A 16,510-nucleotide genomic window follows, 5' to 3' on the forward strand; every position below is an offset into this window, starting at 1 on the left:
CATCAGTATAATCTTCTAATGCTTACTAGAGAGGGTCAGGCTTGGTTTGGAGTCATCACATTCCCAGCTCACTGAGTGGCCTTGGGACAAAGTGCTGTGGGGATCCAATTCAGTTTGCCTTCCCCTGTTTTATCACTCAGTTGCCTCACCTGGGACAGGAGCTAGGTGAGGATGGGAAAAGGTTGCCACTTAGAATTCTTTGCCTACAGGAGGTATACCATAAATATTAATTAGATGAATTAAAAACTCTGAGAATTTCTCAAGAAATGAACTCTTGGGTACATTTGAGATTGTTGTATAATTGAAATTGTAACCTCATCCTTTCACTAACATGAAGCAAATGAGATGATGTCCTCAAAATGGCAAAGTTCTTTTACAAAGCATTGTACAAGAACAAGTGCATGCCTAACTTGAGTTAAAACTCCTAGTCTGAGACTAGCAACATGAAATTTCTCTATATGGCTGACTGAATGGATTTTTTGGGTCTTACTGATTAGTACATCAATCAATTAGTATTTATTAAGGTTGATCTATGTGCTGTGATAAACTCTGAGGATACAAAGACAAAGAAAAAGCAGCTCCTGCCCTCAAGGGGCTTACTTCTATGAAGGAAGCAACATGAATGAGTGAATGAAAAATCTTTCGTTAAGCATTTAGCATATGCAAAGCCTTATGCCAAGTGCTAGAGGTACAAATAGAAGTACAGAGATGGACTCAGCTCTCAAGGACCTCATCTTATAAGGAGAGAGGAAAATGTATATAGGAAGTTCAAGTCAGATGCAAAGTCCTATAGCCCTTAGTGGAAGACAGAGGGGAGGGAACAAGCATAAATTAAGCACCTGCTATGTAGCAAGTACTATGCTAATAGTAGCTCATTTGATCCTGTGGGGAAAATTGTCAGTGCTGGGACAAACCAGAAGCAGAACCAAAACCCCCAAACAAAAACCAATGATGGCTTATGGAGTTCACCAGCAAGGGAGTCCCACTCACATGGGTGGAGACTTTTTGAAGGGAAGAAAGAAGAACTAAGCTTATATAGGTTTCAATTTAGGTGAGAGGTGAATTGGGTAGGGGGTACTTCAGGTCTGTGGCTAAGAGGCTAGTAAGAAGACAGGCTCTTCTTCAGTTAGCTATTACCCTAATAGATAGACCTGTCCATGCTATTTCAGCAATAAGGAAGGTTAAAGTCAGGGGACAGGCTTTAATACAAGCAGGATCAAGGGCAAGAGAGAGGAACTGCAGACAAGATGGAGTTGCTTTAGCTTTCTCTGTTACCCATAATCTTCATAACAACGCAATGAGGTAGGTCCTCTTTTCCCCATTTTACTGTTGAGGAAATTGAGGAAAACAGAGGTTAAGTGATTTGTCCAGGATTATGCAATTAGTAAGGAAGCCATTGATTTATTCAATGGCTTTAACCTGTGAGAAGTTGAGGAGTGTATTGAACACTGCCAAAATAACTTTTGAATAAAGGGTTCTAATTCATATTGTTGGATACTCAGATGGTACCAAAGGAATCAAAGACACCTTCCTTACAGAAGCACCTGGGAGAATACTCTAAGATTCAGTCCCATGTTTGTAGCCTTAATATTATGATGGAGACTTGTAATGTTTGCTATTTTCATTGTGTTGTTTATGTGTATAAAATTTTTCATTGATGTGGCCTCTGTGACATATGCAATTCTCTTTTCCCCTTTCCTTTCTTGTTTTCCAGTCTGTGTAAAGGACGGACTCTGTACTCAGTGGTGAGAGATGCCAAAATTGTCTTGGATGTCAACAAAACAAGGCAGATTGCACAAGAGATTGTGAAGGTACTGTAGCCTATGATACATGTCTCTTTTCCAACCCCCACCAAACCCAGCCTCTTCCTGAGGAATAGAGGCTGGAGGAACAAATCGTAACTCAATGAGTTGAACATTGATTTAAACACATCAGCTCTGGGAAGGAAGAAAGGAAGGAAGGAAGGAAGGAAGGAAGGAAGGAAGGAAGGAAGGAAGGAAGGAAGGAAGGAAGGAAGGAAGGAAGGATGGAAGAATGGAAGGAAGGAAGGAAGGAAGGATGGAAGGATGGAAGGAAGGGAGAGAAAGAAAGGGAGAGAAAGGAAGTGAGAAAAAGGAAGGGAGAGAAAGGAAGAAGGAAAGAAAAGAGCATGATGGATGGAAGAAAAAGAGAGAAAAGAATTAAAGAATAAGGGAGAAGGAAGGAATTATAGAGAAAAAGAAAGAAAAATAAGAAAGCAAAAGAAAGAAAAACAAATGAGATAAGAAAAAGAATGACAGAAAATGATAAAGGAGGATAGAAATAGAAATAAAGGAGAGAAGAAAAGAGGAAGAAATTGAGAAAAGGAAAGAGAGTGTTAAAGAAAGAGAGGAGGAAAGATCTAGTGAAAAGGAGAAAAGACAGAGAAAGGCAAAGGGAGAGAGAATGGAAAAATACAGACAGAGAAAGGGAGAGAGAAGAAAGTGAGAGAAAAATAGAAAGGAAAAAGAGAGGCAAGAAGAGAGACTGGAGGATGAACAAAAGAGAGAGAATGGAGATTAAAGGAAAGAAAAAAGGGGAGAAAGAAAAAAAGAAATGTGGAAGGAAAGAGAAAGAGATAGGAAAGAAGAAAATCAAAGAAGGAATAGAAAAGAAAGAAAAGAACAGATAACTAGAGGAAGAAAAAGAATAGGAAAGAAGAGATGAAAAAAGAAAGATGGAAAGAGAATTAGAAAGGCTGAGGAACAAGTAAGAAAGAGGAAGGCATTGAAAGAAAAAAAATGAAAGCAAAAAAAAAAAAAAAGACGAGAGAGGAGAGAAAAAGTGTATATGCAGAGGGAGAAAAGAGAGAAAACATTAGGCTAAGCAGGAGACTAGCCCTAAAAGAAACAATTTGGAAGAGAGTATGGCCCTATGAAACTCTCCTGATGTTCACTTCAAGACACCAATCTTGTATATTATTAGCATTAATCCTATTACGCAGTAGCAGGACTGGGAGGTTTGGTGTCGATTACAACCTGGTTCATGGATTGACTTACCTGCAAGGCTATTCTACATGCGAGCATAAATGACAATAGAGCAAGCCATTCATTCGTTCATTTTGCTTATTAATTTCTTTAAATTAAAATTTGCTTCTTTGTTTTAAAATTATATATTTATTTTCCAAAAAAAATGTATTTGTCTAAATGTTATATATTTATCAAAATTTCTCCTATTTTTAATATTACATATTTATTTTCAGCACTGAAATTCTTCTTCTCTCCCTCTCACCCTACCCCATTTGAACTAAAGACAAACAAAAGGCAAGCAAACACATATATTTAAGTAGAACACTTTTTTTTGTACTGGCCATGCCCAGAAACTTATATCTTGGTCTACACCAGGGGTGGGGAACCTGCTGCCTCAAGGCCACATGTGGCCCTCTAGGTCTTCAACTGTGGCCCTTTGACTGAATCCAAACTTCCCAGAACAAATCTTCTTAATAAAAGGATTTATTCTGTAAAACTTGGACTTGGTCAAAAGACTGCACCCAAGGATCTAGAATGTGACCTTGAGGCTGCAGGCTCTCTACCCCTGATCTGCAGTCTGGGTCCTTCACCTCTCTGTCAGGAGGTGAGCACCATATCTCTTCTGGAATTGTGGTTTATCATTATACATATAATTTATACATATATATGTATATATATATATATATGTATATATAATTCTTTCAAAGTTGTTTTTCTGTTTATCATGCTATTTTTACCATATTGTTATCATTGTACAAGTCATTCTCCTGGTTTAGTTCATTTCACTTTGCATCAGTTCATATAGGTCTTCCTAGGGTTCTCTGAAACCATCCCCTTCATCATTTCTTACTGCACGATTATAATCAATCATATTTATGTACCACAACTTATTCAGTCATTCCTCTATTTATAGATGTTCTCTCAGAATCCCATTCTTTGACTCCTTAAAAAGAGCTATAAATATTTTTGTACATCCTTAGTTAAGAGTTTGTTTTGTTTAGAATTAATCTTTCCCTTAATCTATTCTCCCTTCTTGTCTTTCTCTTCTATTTAACTGTTGAGTGAAATACATTTCTGTACCCAACTTTATGGATATTTTCTTCCATAATTTGTTCGACCAGTTCAGATAAGAAGTTCAAGGGTTAACTGCCCCCTCCCCTACTTGTTTGCATAGATCTCCACTTGCACACCCTGATTATGTGAGATAATTTCTCCAAACCTCTCTTTCCCTTCCCCCTTCTTCTTCCTTCTTTTTTCCATCCTCTCCTTTGTCTCCCTTCCCCTCTCTTTTCATTCTTTTCTTAAAGTCATCAAGACATAGCAGAATCACCCCCAGGTCTTCTAATTAGACTCTCTGCATGATCCCTGGTGGGCAGCTAGATGGTGCCATAGTGCACAGAGTGCCAGGCCTGGAGTCAAGAAGACTCCTCTTCCTGAGTTCAAATCTGGCCTCAGACACTTACTAGCTACGTGACCCTGGGCAAGTCACTTAACCCTGTTTGCTTCGATTTCCTCACCTCTAAAATAAGCCGGAAAAGTAAATGGCAAAACACTCCAGTATCTTTGCCAAGAAAACCCCAAATGATGTCATAAAGAGTCTGACTTGACTGAAACAACTGAGCAACAACATGACCTCTGACAATAAAGGTCAGAGGGATACGTATCAGCTCCATATTAACATGATTATAAGCAGTTTAGCCTTGTTTAGTCCCTTATGACTGCTTATTCATCTTTACCTTTTTGTGTTTCTCTTAGCTCCTGTGTTTGAACTTAGTGTTTCTATGCAGCTCTGGGTTTTTCATGAGGAGTGCTTGGAAGTCCTAAGCCATCCTTTTTGCCTATCTTTGAAAAACATCAGTGAGGAGATGTTTTGGAATAGTGCCTAATTTTTTAGGTGGATTCCTCTTTAGCTAATTTTCTTTTTGTTTTCCTTACTCCTTTAGGAGTGGGAGGATTGAGCTTTGGCAAGTCCTCTGCTTCTTCACAAAAGCTAAGATCCTAGCCTTTCTTGGTTGAACTCTCATAAAATCACTGAAGCTCAGTACTAGAAGGACCCGTAGAGGGAATTTAGTCCAATCCACATAAGAATTCCCTCTCTGATATCCCTGACAGGTGGTCATTCAGCCTTTGTTTGAAAACCTTTAATGAAAAGGACCCCATATCTCCAGAGGTACCTTATTACACTGTTTGGATCACTGCAATGGCTAAGAAGATTTCCCTTCTTCAACTTCCACCTATCCTTCCTACTTCTGCCCTATAGGAACAAAAAGAAAACATCTCACACCTCTTCCATATGACAAGCTTGCCAATATTCGAATACAGCTCTCATAGAATCCCAGCCTCTTAAAGTTAAAAGAAACTCAGAGTTCATAACTAACTATAACTAAGACTCCTCCCTTCTACAGCATCCTAAGACATGGACCTTCAGTCTCTGTTTCCATACCTCTAGCAATGGGAAACCTACCGCCTCCCAAGGGAGCACATTCCATTTGGGGATAAATTACAGACCTGTCCAAAAGAACAAGTCCCAGAGGAGCCATCTATAGGAATCAGCTCTGCTGAATTTCAGTAAAAGCCTACATTACATTCTGCAGCAAGAGGCATGGAAGTTAAGCATAAGGAAGGACTTTCTTAAATTGGTTAGAAGCCAGAAAGACTAACTGATGGGCATTTCATAGAAATTGCTCCTCTTTAAGTCTTCTGAAGTAGATTACATTACTATCTATCTGGGATTGATAAAGTATAGCACAGCAAGGAGATGGGGCACTGAGGTGACATTCAAGGCCCCTTCCAGCTTTAATAATAACTTAAATGTTTATTCTCAAACACTTGTATCTTCTGTGATTTTACTTCTACATCCACCACAGTGGGATCCACCCAACCTACTGTAGATCCTTACTTCCTCTTGGCTGGACAGCACCTGAGACATCCTTTGTTTTCATGCTGTGCCCTCTTTTACCCCATATCTCTCCTTGATGACATATTTTCTCTGCTTCTCCTTCATAAGTCCTTATTTATATCATCTTAGAACTTGTACTTTTCCATCATCCTTTGGATGATGTTCAACTTTATAAAGTTAGCAAGAATTTTCCATCCATTGTCTCTCTCAAGACTTAAAGACTCAGAATTTAAGTGCCTTGACTAGAGTCACACAGTAGGTGAATATCATAGGCAAGATTCATACCCTTTCTAACTAGTTCAATGTTCCATTCACTATGTCATGCTGCAGCTTCTATAGAGGCAGGGTGGCCCAGTGAAAAGAAGGTGAATTTTGGAAGCAAAGACTTTGAGTTTAAATCCTGCTTATATCAGTGACTATGTAGTGATGACCTTAGGCAAGTCACTTCTACCTCTTTGATTCTCAGTTTCCTCATCTGTAAAAATGAGAGAGTTGGACTATGTGACCTCTCAAATCCCTTCCAACTCTTTAAACACATCTCTATGACTTAGCAAGACCCAAGAGCTACTTCTTGACCCCTAATCTCCCCTGTGTGATGCTGGATTCAACCATCAGCATCTTGGCTCATAATCAAAAATGACCACTTTAACAAAAGAAAAAATTTTCTCCATTTCTAGGAAAAATAAAGATGGTTCCAGGGCATCTTTAACTACCATAAATCTTTTTACAATCCACTGGCTTTCATTTTTCTCAACAGCACTTTGGCTAATGACCAGATAGACTGTCTTCAGACAAGATTCCCCCTCCCCTCCAAATGTTCCCACCATGAGCTAATTGTTTATTTGCAGCCATTTTTATCTAATGGACTGGAATATGATGAACCACCTTTGTTAGCCTTGGAAAGAGAAGGCCAGTCTACCACTCAGTCTCTGTTTCTTTATTGCAGAACTCATCATGACTACAGAAGGCTCATAGGGTCATTGACTTAGAGCTGGAATGGACCTCTAAGGCCACCTTCAATCTCCTCTTGTTATAGAGAAGACTGAGGCTCAGATAGAGATCTTGAACTGAGGGTCATCTAGCCCATCCCCTTCATGCTCTAGAGGAGAAAACTAAGGTTCAGAGAACACAATAAGATGACAGATCTAGAGCCAGAAGGTACTTAGACCAACCCCCTCATCTTATAGAGGAAGATACTGGGGTTGAAGATGTTTAATGATTTGTCCAAAATTCCACAAATAGTAAGTGGTGGAATCAGAATTAGAACCCAGGACCTCTGATTACAAATTCAGTGGGCTTTGCACTACGTACTATGATGGTCCCGACTGCCATTAGTTAATGGCATACATTCTCTTTTGAGTCTCAGTTTCCTCACTTGCATAATGAGAGTGTTTTCCTAGCTGATTTCCTAGGTCCCCTGCTGCTTTAGTATTTGCTAGAGATTGGGACAGGACTTAAATTTTTCTTAGTATTTTCTTGTATGGGGAATTTCCAGATGAGGGCAACTCCCTCCACCAGGATTGAGCAGCACTTCTACAATTTATATGCTTATGGAGTTTTCTAGTACACTGAGAAGGGAGATATCCCAGGATCACAGTGTAAGTACATATCAGAAGCCAGTCTTCCTGGCTTCCCCTAACCATTAGAGCATCCTGTTCTATCAGCTGATGAAATATGTGGCTACAGACTTGATCAAAACAAAAATGTGTACACCACCACCCAAAAACCGTAACTACCTCCTTGAACCCTCCTGCCAAACACCAAATCCACTAATACCCCAGTGTTCCAACCCCTGCAAATATATTTGGTATTCTCTCACTGTTAATATTTATAAGTTCCTGATTCTGAATCTCCCCTTGACTCCCTTTTCTCCTCCCCAAAACACCCCCCTTTGTTATATTCTTGTTTACAGTCATATGTCCTTGTTTACAGTCTAACGGTATCACTAAGATCCTAGGAAATGTCTTAAGGATTCCAATCAGAAATGAGAAGAAAGAGGGAGAAGCTGACATGTCAGTCACTGGAGGATCTTAACTGATCACCCTTCAGCTTACCAAAAACATGCTGAATGAAAGGGATGGGGGAGGGGAGGAATACCACTGGAAATGGGGAAGGAGTGAGGGGGAAAGGGCTGGACAGTGAAAGCTTTGCTCTGTCATCATTTTCTCTCGGACAGCAGTCACCCTGGAGGTAGAAATAGGCATGCATGTCATAGACTCATTTGTGAGCACTGCATAATCCTTCCCTTTACCCAGAGAAGGTTTTCCAGGGAAGGGTTCACCACTTAGCCTGTTTTTTAATCCTTCAGAAACTGTCCGTCAAGGTTAGATGAGACATTGTAAAAGTAGAGAAGGAGAACTTGGGGCTACCTAGGTCAGCCTATTCAAGTCAAGTCAACAAGCATTTACTAAGCACTAACTGTGTACCAGGCACACTACTAAGCCTTTGGGATACAAAGAAAGAAGATAGCCCCTGCCTTCAAGAATCTTACAGTCTAAAGGGGAAGACAACTTGCAAGCAACTAATTCAATCCAATCAACATTTATAAAGTGCCTACTATGTGCACTGGGGATATAATTAATAAAAAACAAAACCCATCCTAATCCACAAGGAGCTTACCATCTAATTAGAAGAGACAACACACAAAAGGAGGCAGGAAAGAGGGTGGAGAGAGAGACCAGAGGGTACCTGGTGAGGAGACATCTTGTTCCATGAGGTGAAGCCAGACAAGGCAGCAGATACAAAGTGGAGTCAGCTGAAAAGTTCAGTTTCTGCTCTCTATAAAGGAAGACATTGGGAGGATTTCAGTAGGGAAAGGCCCTCCAGGCCTTCAATCAGAGAGGAGAGTAGGAGGGGCGAGATGGTGTCAGTCAAGGCTTGAGTTAGCAACATGGTGGTGAAATTAGAAGTGATAAGCTTAACCTGGGAGGAGCATACTGTTTCTTGGAGTTGAAACCAGCCAAGGAAGCAGATGCAGAGTAGAAAGAGGGAGTTACAAGATATACAGAAAAGATGGAAGATAGTCTGCCAAGGGAAGATAGGAAAAGCCGGGAAGTGGAGGGAGGAGGGTGGGAGAAACTGGAAAAACTACTTCATTTTACAGATGAGAAAACAGAGACCCAAGGGAACAAAGTTTGCTTATTATCACACAGAAAGTAAGAAGCAGAGCCAAGATTTGAACCGTGGCCCTCTAACTGTGAATCTTCCATTTCCTTCCTTCCTCCAGGGCATGGGGTATCTCCACGCCAAAGGAATCTTGCATAAAGACCTCAAGTCCAAGAACGTCTTCTATGATAACGGTAAAGTGGTGATCACAGACTTCGGGCTCTTCAGCATATCAGGAGTGCTACAGGCGGGCAGGTGAGGGTTCACACTGGCCATCGTGTCTGGGATGAACAAGCCAAGTTCTTCCGAGGCCAGGATCCCTAGTCCCTACCCCTATGTGGGTCACTTAGCTTTATTCTGTTCCATGTTCACTGAGTTCCTGCTTAAGCATCCAGCATCTAATGCATTGGTTCCAAGGGAATAAGTTGAAACAATAAGGACAATAAAAATCTTAATAACCATAATGATAATATAATAACAGCAAGCATTTTTATTGCTCTTTAAAGTCTATAAAATACATTACCTAAATTGTCTCATTTATATCTCACCACTTCTTTGCAAGGTAGGTCCTAATATTATCCCCATTTTACAGATGAAGAAATTCAGTCTGGAGTGGTTTTGTGACTCGTCAAAGGCTATAAAGCTACTAAGGGGGAAGGTTTGTTGATAATTTCAGTTGGAACAGGAAATAAGTTCTGAATTTCACCACTGAGGGAACTCAGTGGGTTCAGAGGTGGTCTGGATCCTCCCTGCTCATTTCATACCAAACACACCTCACACATACACCCTCTTTCCCTGCCACCAGGAAGATAGAGGCTGCCTGATCCAACCTAGTTGTTCAAACTCTATCTTACAGACTCAGGAGACATTGTGTCAGATCTAGCCACAGCTTCAGATGAGTGATCAATGGTGGAGGCAGGGGGGAGGTCCCAGAAATCATTGCTTTTATCCCTTTATTTCAGACTCAAGAACAGTGGCTAGATGTTAAAATGCTCTGTGAGTTCAGTTGACCTCTTCCATTCAATGGGCAGGGGTGACACGAGGACAGACGTGCTGTTTAGAATAAAAGCATGACTTCCCACTGCCCCGATGAGTTGTGGGCCCTCTTGTCTTCCCCTTCTTGTATAATTTCTTAGCTGCTCTGTCCTCCACACACTGAACACTGGGGCCAAGTCTCCACCAGCCATTGGGCTGAGGAAGCAAAAAGGTGTCCTGCTGTGCTCCATGGCAGAGCACACAATGCCTTGGGTCTTCCTACCCAGCAGCATCAGAGAAAGCCCAACCATGGATATTTTCAGCAAAGACAAAGGCAGAATCTGGGCTCATGACATAGGGGCATGGTGCTGGAAACTCTGTTTCCTAAGACTCAGGAAAATGTCTGAGAGTCCCACAGATATCAGAACCTTCTGATCCAGGCCCCATTAGTTAGCAGCGGGAAAACTGATTCCAGAGAAGGAAAGCACCTTACCTAAAGTCACACAGTTAGTTAGGGGCAATGGGAGAGCTATAGACTCATAGTTCAAGACCCCTTCTACTACAGTCTACTGTTAAAAGAGAGCAGGGAAAAGCATATGGTTAGCTTTGGGGCTAATTAATTGCCTGGGTACTACCCATCTATTACCAGCATCAGCATATTCATAGCTTATACCATCTCTGGTCCATTTGCCAGACACAGAGGACAGGTGGGAAAGGGGAGGGGGCTTCATTAAGAAAGAAAGAACTATACCTCAGAGATTTTGTGAGAGCACAAAGCAATTTCAAAGGGTCAGGATCTGTCTATGCCGCTCTTCCAAGTCTATACCATTTGGAAGAAGTAGTTACTGAGTTGGCTTTCTGAGTAATCTGGTTTCAGAGGGGACCCTGCTAGCTTTGCTGACTTAACATTTTACCTCCTTGGGTCTGCGTTTTCTTCTATGTAAAATGATGGGGTTGGACAACCAAAGTTCCTTCCAGCTGTAACTGTGTGGTCTATGGGTCATACCTTTCTCCTCAACCTGCCCCCACACATACACATCCACCATGAAAGATGTATTAATTTGGGCATTGGAGAGTTTTTGCTGTTCAAGCCACCTCCAAAAATACACAAACCATCAGTGGTGCATGGATGATCCCCCCTTGAAGCCTTATGAACTAAATACTGAGCAATAATTAGAAATGTAATCTCTGAGAACTGGGACCAATCAACCATGTGCCAGACCTTCTGCTAGCCTCTGAGGATACTGTGTCAAACAGTCCCCACTCTCAAGTAGCCTATTCTCTGCTTCAGACAATAAAATCAAGTAAGCAAGCATTTATTGGCCCCCTAAAATGGCAATAGCTATGATTTGTATGGTATTTTACAAATATGATCTCATATGATCCTTACAACAACTCTGGGAGGCAAGTGCTGAGGTTATCCTTATTTTACAAATGAGCATACTGAGGCAGACAAAGACTAAATGACTTGACCAGGATCACACAGCTAGTTAGTGGCTAAAGCTGGATTCAAATTTAGATTTTCCTGATTCTAGGTCACGTGCTTTAACTGCCATAGTACCTGCTTATCTCTTAGGTACAAAGTGTAGGGTTGGACAAATTTATACACTTCAAAGAGTTTACTTTTTATTTACTATTTACTTTCTATTCCGGCAGATAAAATGTGTGTATGTGTGTTTACACACATACACACATATATACATATCTAAATATATACAGATATGGTGTATATATGTGTATGTGCATATGTATGTATTCATATGTATATATATACATACACACATGCACATATACACATGTGTGTGTATTTCTTTTTTTGCCACACCTCTAGTTTCATTGGAGTAGGGTGCTCCCCACAAGAAACTCCCTCTACTGATATGGATTGCCACCCACTCTGAAACTTATAGTTTTAGAGAGTTGCCCAAGGCATTGACAGGTTAAGGACTTGCCCAATGTCACATAGACAGTGAGCCTAGGTCTCCTTGACCTGGAGACCAGTTCCTCTATACAATTCTGTCTCTCTATATAGGTAAGAGTCTGAGGCTTGATTTATCCTTAGTTCTTACTGACTCCAGACCTGCACTCTATCCACTGTGGCATCTGCTGCAGGTACAAGAATGACCCAGGGAGCAGTGAAAGGGAGGTGTGAGAATGACAGATGAGCTTGGAGGATTTTCACCATTGTACCCAGGACCTGTCCTAGTCTCTGTGCTCTGGGGCCCTGTATAAGATCCTGGGCTCTAGCAGATTGACTCCTCCAGATGAAAAGGTTTTATAGCCCAGCTTGATGGTTTAGGAGAGTTTAATTTGCCCAGTCACTGGCAATTGGCACCTTCTTTCCTCCTCTGGTCCCCATGTGCCCATCTCACAAAACTTAACTGGGCTCATTGACTTCCATGATTTGTGCCCATGCCACTTCATCAGTTTCAGTGATTAGTATGGTTCCATCAGAGATACCATGGCTCAGTGGGCAAAGTACCTGCTAAGAGACCCAGTTTCCATCTCTGACGCCAACATACTGGCTGACCTTGGGTGCAGTCTGATTGATGTGACCCAGTGGCATTTCACTGTTGTCTCCATTCTATTCCAGGTGCCAGCTTTGGGTTCAGGTCTATTTGAGACAGACAGTGCCAGCACAGGGACCAAACTGGGTACAGAGGGCCATTTTGTAGAGACTTTTGGTTTAAATTTGGAATGAACATTGAGTCTTGAGCAGAGCCAAGAGCCAGGATGCCAGTTACCATCCCAGTCCTACTGCCAACTCACTATCTAACATTTATATACTTCGAACTTAATGGAACCTTAAGGGCCTTTTAGTCCCAACCCTTCATTTTACAAGTGAGGAAAATGAGGCCTAGAGACTTTTCTAAAAGCACATAGTTACCAAGTGATCATAGATTCAATGCTGGAAGGAACCCAAGAGGTAGCCCACTCCAACCCTCTCATTTTTACATATGAGGAAACTGAGTCCCAGAGAAGTTAAGTGACTTGCCTCAAGGCAATTCATAAAGACAGAATTTGAACTCAGGCCCTTGGACTCCAAATCCATTGCTTTTCCACCATGTTGTATTTCTTTCCCAAGTGTTATATAGGAAAGTTACTTATCCACTCACCCTCATTTTCCTCATCTACAAAATATAACACCTTCCTTTGCCACCCCTGAGGATTGCATCAAAGGTTACCTAGTCCATCTCCCTCATTTTATATTGAAAGAACTAAAGCCTCCTTGAGCTCACCTATTCAACAGACATTTTACAAGGCATTGAAATGTCATTTCAGTAAGTGCAGAGTACAGTGGTAGAAACTTAGTTCAGAAATGTGTGTTGGGACAATTGTGGTCTGGTGGAGTCAGTGGGAAGAAGGATTGATCCTAGTAGTCATGAGATTAATCAGGGAAAGCCACCTTGAGGACATGACTTCTGAAGGATTGTCACATGATGGCGTACTTATCTGACCCTCAGTTCCTTATGGCCCTTGCGCAACCAGTGAAGTCAAAGCCTCAAAGTGCCCATGTATAGCAGCTGAGATTACTAACCTATGAAGCACAGTAGGGGTATGGAAAAGAAATGTCTAAGTGAACATAGTTTAACTTTGTCCAAACAAATCCCAGGGTAAGCCCTGAGCCTGTGGCAGGGTAAAGGATGATGAGGAGGGAGAAAATGGGGTGCTCCTTGCACAACTGTTTTGCCAATGTTCCAAAAAGTACCATTTAAGATGCCACCTCTTGCCTGCTTATAGCTCTGCAGGGTGTTATTAATCATGATCCAAGTTTGTGGCTTGTCATCATCTGCCCCTCACCTTGTGAACATGGCGCTTGTAGGCTTAATGAGGGCATTTCCTTTAAGATGTCACTCCTGATCTCTGGGTATCTGCCCACAAGAGTTCCATGATTGGCTGTTGTGAGGGTTCTCCTCTCCCAAACCACTAAGGCTAACCATCACCCTCATCCCAGGATATCTTCCTTATTCTTATGATTCTTCTCCACCTTCCATACTCTGAAAATGAGTGATGGTTTCACGGGTTATAGGGACTCAGATACAATCAGAAATAAGTTTCTCTTTGTTCCCTGTAAAGTTTTTTTTTGTTTCATTTGGTCTGGTTTGGTCTTTTCTTGCCCCAAGGGAATGGCAGTTCCCCAAAGCTGAAAACTCCCTCTCTTCTTCCATAAATCCACCAACACGGAGACAGTGAGCAGCCCCAACTCCTGCTCTCCTCCTGAGCTCTAATCTGAGCCTCTTTCTTCAGTCCCATCTTTGGGGAGGGAAGGGGTCTTTGTTTCATCTCGTCACTTCTCTTTCTACCCACTCTCACAGGCCAGGGTTGAAAAGCTCTCTGTTTCCTTAGATGAAACTGGGCTCAAAGCACAAGTATCTTGCATCAAAGGACAGCACAACCCACTTACTGAAATGACAGTCACTGATGTCTTGCATTCCTTTGGTCTTCCCTGGGCAGGGTTATAGAGAAGATTTTCTGCCTTTTGAGACCATTCCACTAGAGAGGAACTAAGAATCCCAGATAGAGGATCAAAGCTCTAGAGCCAGAAAGGATCTGATTGGTCATAGAGTCCAACCCCCTCATTCTGCAGACAAGGAAACTGAGCCATAGAGATGTACAGATCTGCCCAAGTTACCACACCAACAGTAATTTTAATGTACAGAATACATTACCTGGGTTGGATTCCTATTTCTGGTACTTAATGCCTACATGATATTGGGCAAATAGTTTATGGTCATTCTCGAGTCTCAGTTTCCTTCTCAGATCCTTTCCAACTCTAGAGCTATGATTTTATAACCTAGGAGGGACTAAAACTCCCCATTTTATTTCTTTTCTTTCTCTCTCTCTCTACATTCACATAGTTACCAATCTAGTTAAGAACCAACCCCCAAAATTGCCTCTTACCTAAACTAGGACTTCTTAAACTTTTTCCACTGGTAACCCCTTCAGTGCTTCTTAAACTGTAGGTCATAATCCCATATAGGGTCACCCTAGACTGTTGCAACCATCTCTTAATTGGCCTCCCCTCTTTTATTCTTTCCTCTCTCCAATCCATCCTCCATCCAGCTGCCAAACTGATAATCCTAAAAAGAATGGATCTGACTACATCAACTCTCCCAATCAAGAGTCTTCACAGGATCCCTATATCTTCTAAGATAGGTATCTTTGTTTAATATTTAAAGATCTCCACAATTGGGATCCATCCTGTTTTTCAATCAACAACCATTTATAAAGCACCTACTATGTGCCAAGTGCTAGGCTAGGTAGTAGAGACATAAAGGCAAAGAATTAATTTTCATCCCTTATGTCAAAGACCTTTCATTCTCTACTCATTTCACATTACTTCATCGCTGGCTCTATGTTCCAGTCAAATGATCCAAATTTGGTGTGATCTCTTGTTTCTCAGAACCTTTGCATAAATTCCTCCTAGACCCAGAATGCATTCCCTCCATAGCTTGACCTCTTAGAATCCCTAGCTCCATTCAAGAAACAGATGAAGGGCCCTTCCATAGAGCATGAAGGTTCTCCAGATCCCTTCGATTGGAATTAGTTCTCTGCAGTTGCTTTGTATTTGTTTTGCAATTTTCTAAATTTATATACCTATATACTATATGATCCATTTCTCCCAGTATAGTGTGACTCCCTTGAGGGCAAGAACTATTTTTGTATGCTTAACCTTTATATCCTCAGTGCCAGCCATGGGCCCGGCACATGTTGGCTTTTGCTAAATTCTTGTGGAATTAAAATTAATTGTTAGCTTTAGTTCCTACTTTCCAACACAGTATTTGTTATAATTGGACCTTTTTGTTTAGAGAGAGAACTTTCCAGTCTGCAGTCTATTATAGGGCATGCTATTTGGTGCCTCATTGTTTTGGTAATGACTACAACCTCACAGCCGCAATGGCCTAGTCAAGGGAAAGCTACCTCCAAGGAACAGAAGGTCTGGGTTCAAGTTCTGTCTCTGACACATACTGCCTACGTGACCCTGGGCATTCTTTTCATTTCTCAGTGCTTTTGGCATTTTTCCGATGCTATAAATTGCAGAGATGGGGCAGAGCTCCTTTTTTATTAATATTCATTTTCAAATTTTCTTGAGTTCTAAATTCTTGTCTCCCCTCCTACCCTTCCACCACCCATTGAGAAGGGAAGCAATATGATAGCAATTATACATATGAAGTCATGAAAAACAAAATTCCATATAGCCATGTTGCAAGCACACACACACACACACACGTAAGAAAAACAAAGGAAATTTTATAAGTTGGCTTCAGTCTGTATGCTGAACTCCTTTGGAACAAAGTAAATTCTTCAGCGGGCATTTCCCTGGATCATTGAAAGCCCAGGACCAGTTCTATCACTAAAATTTCATCCCTCATTATTAACAATAGTAACTCTCATTGACAAAGCCATTTAAGATTTAGAAAGATGGCTGTACAAGGCGTTTATTTAGTGTTTACTCTGTGCTAACTGCTGGGCATACACATGTAAAAAAAAAAAAAAAAACAAGACAGTCCCTGCCCTCAGGGACCTTCCCTACTATTGTGGTAGA

General features: G+C 41.2%; 1 protein-coding gene across 1 annotated transcript in view; it reads left to right on the forward strand.

Moving 5' to 3' along the window:
• The window catches only part of KSR2 (kinase suppressor of ras 2), a 590,333-nt gene that overhangs the window by 559,184 nt on the left and 14,639 nt on the right, over nucleotides 1-16,510 (forward strand). The window contains exons 15-16 of the mRNA XM_072600313.1: nucleotides 1,715-1,811; nucleotides 9,113-9,246. Coding sequence (XP_072456414.1) covers nucleotides 1,715-1,811; nucleotides 9,113-9,246 — 231 coding nt within the window. The remainder of the gene's footprint in view (nucleotides 1-1,714; nucleotides 1,812-9,112; nucleotides 9,247-16,510) is intronic.

The sequence above is a fragment of the Notamacropus eugenii genome, chromosome 4, assembly GCF_028372415.1.
Source record: "Notamacropus eugenii isolate mMacEug1 chromosome 4, mMacEug1.pri_v2, whole genome shotgun sequence".
Classification (NCBI taxonomy): domain Eukaryota; kingdom Metazoa; phylum Chordata; class Mammalia; order Diprotodontia; family Macropodidae; genus Notamacropus; species Notamacropus eugenii.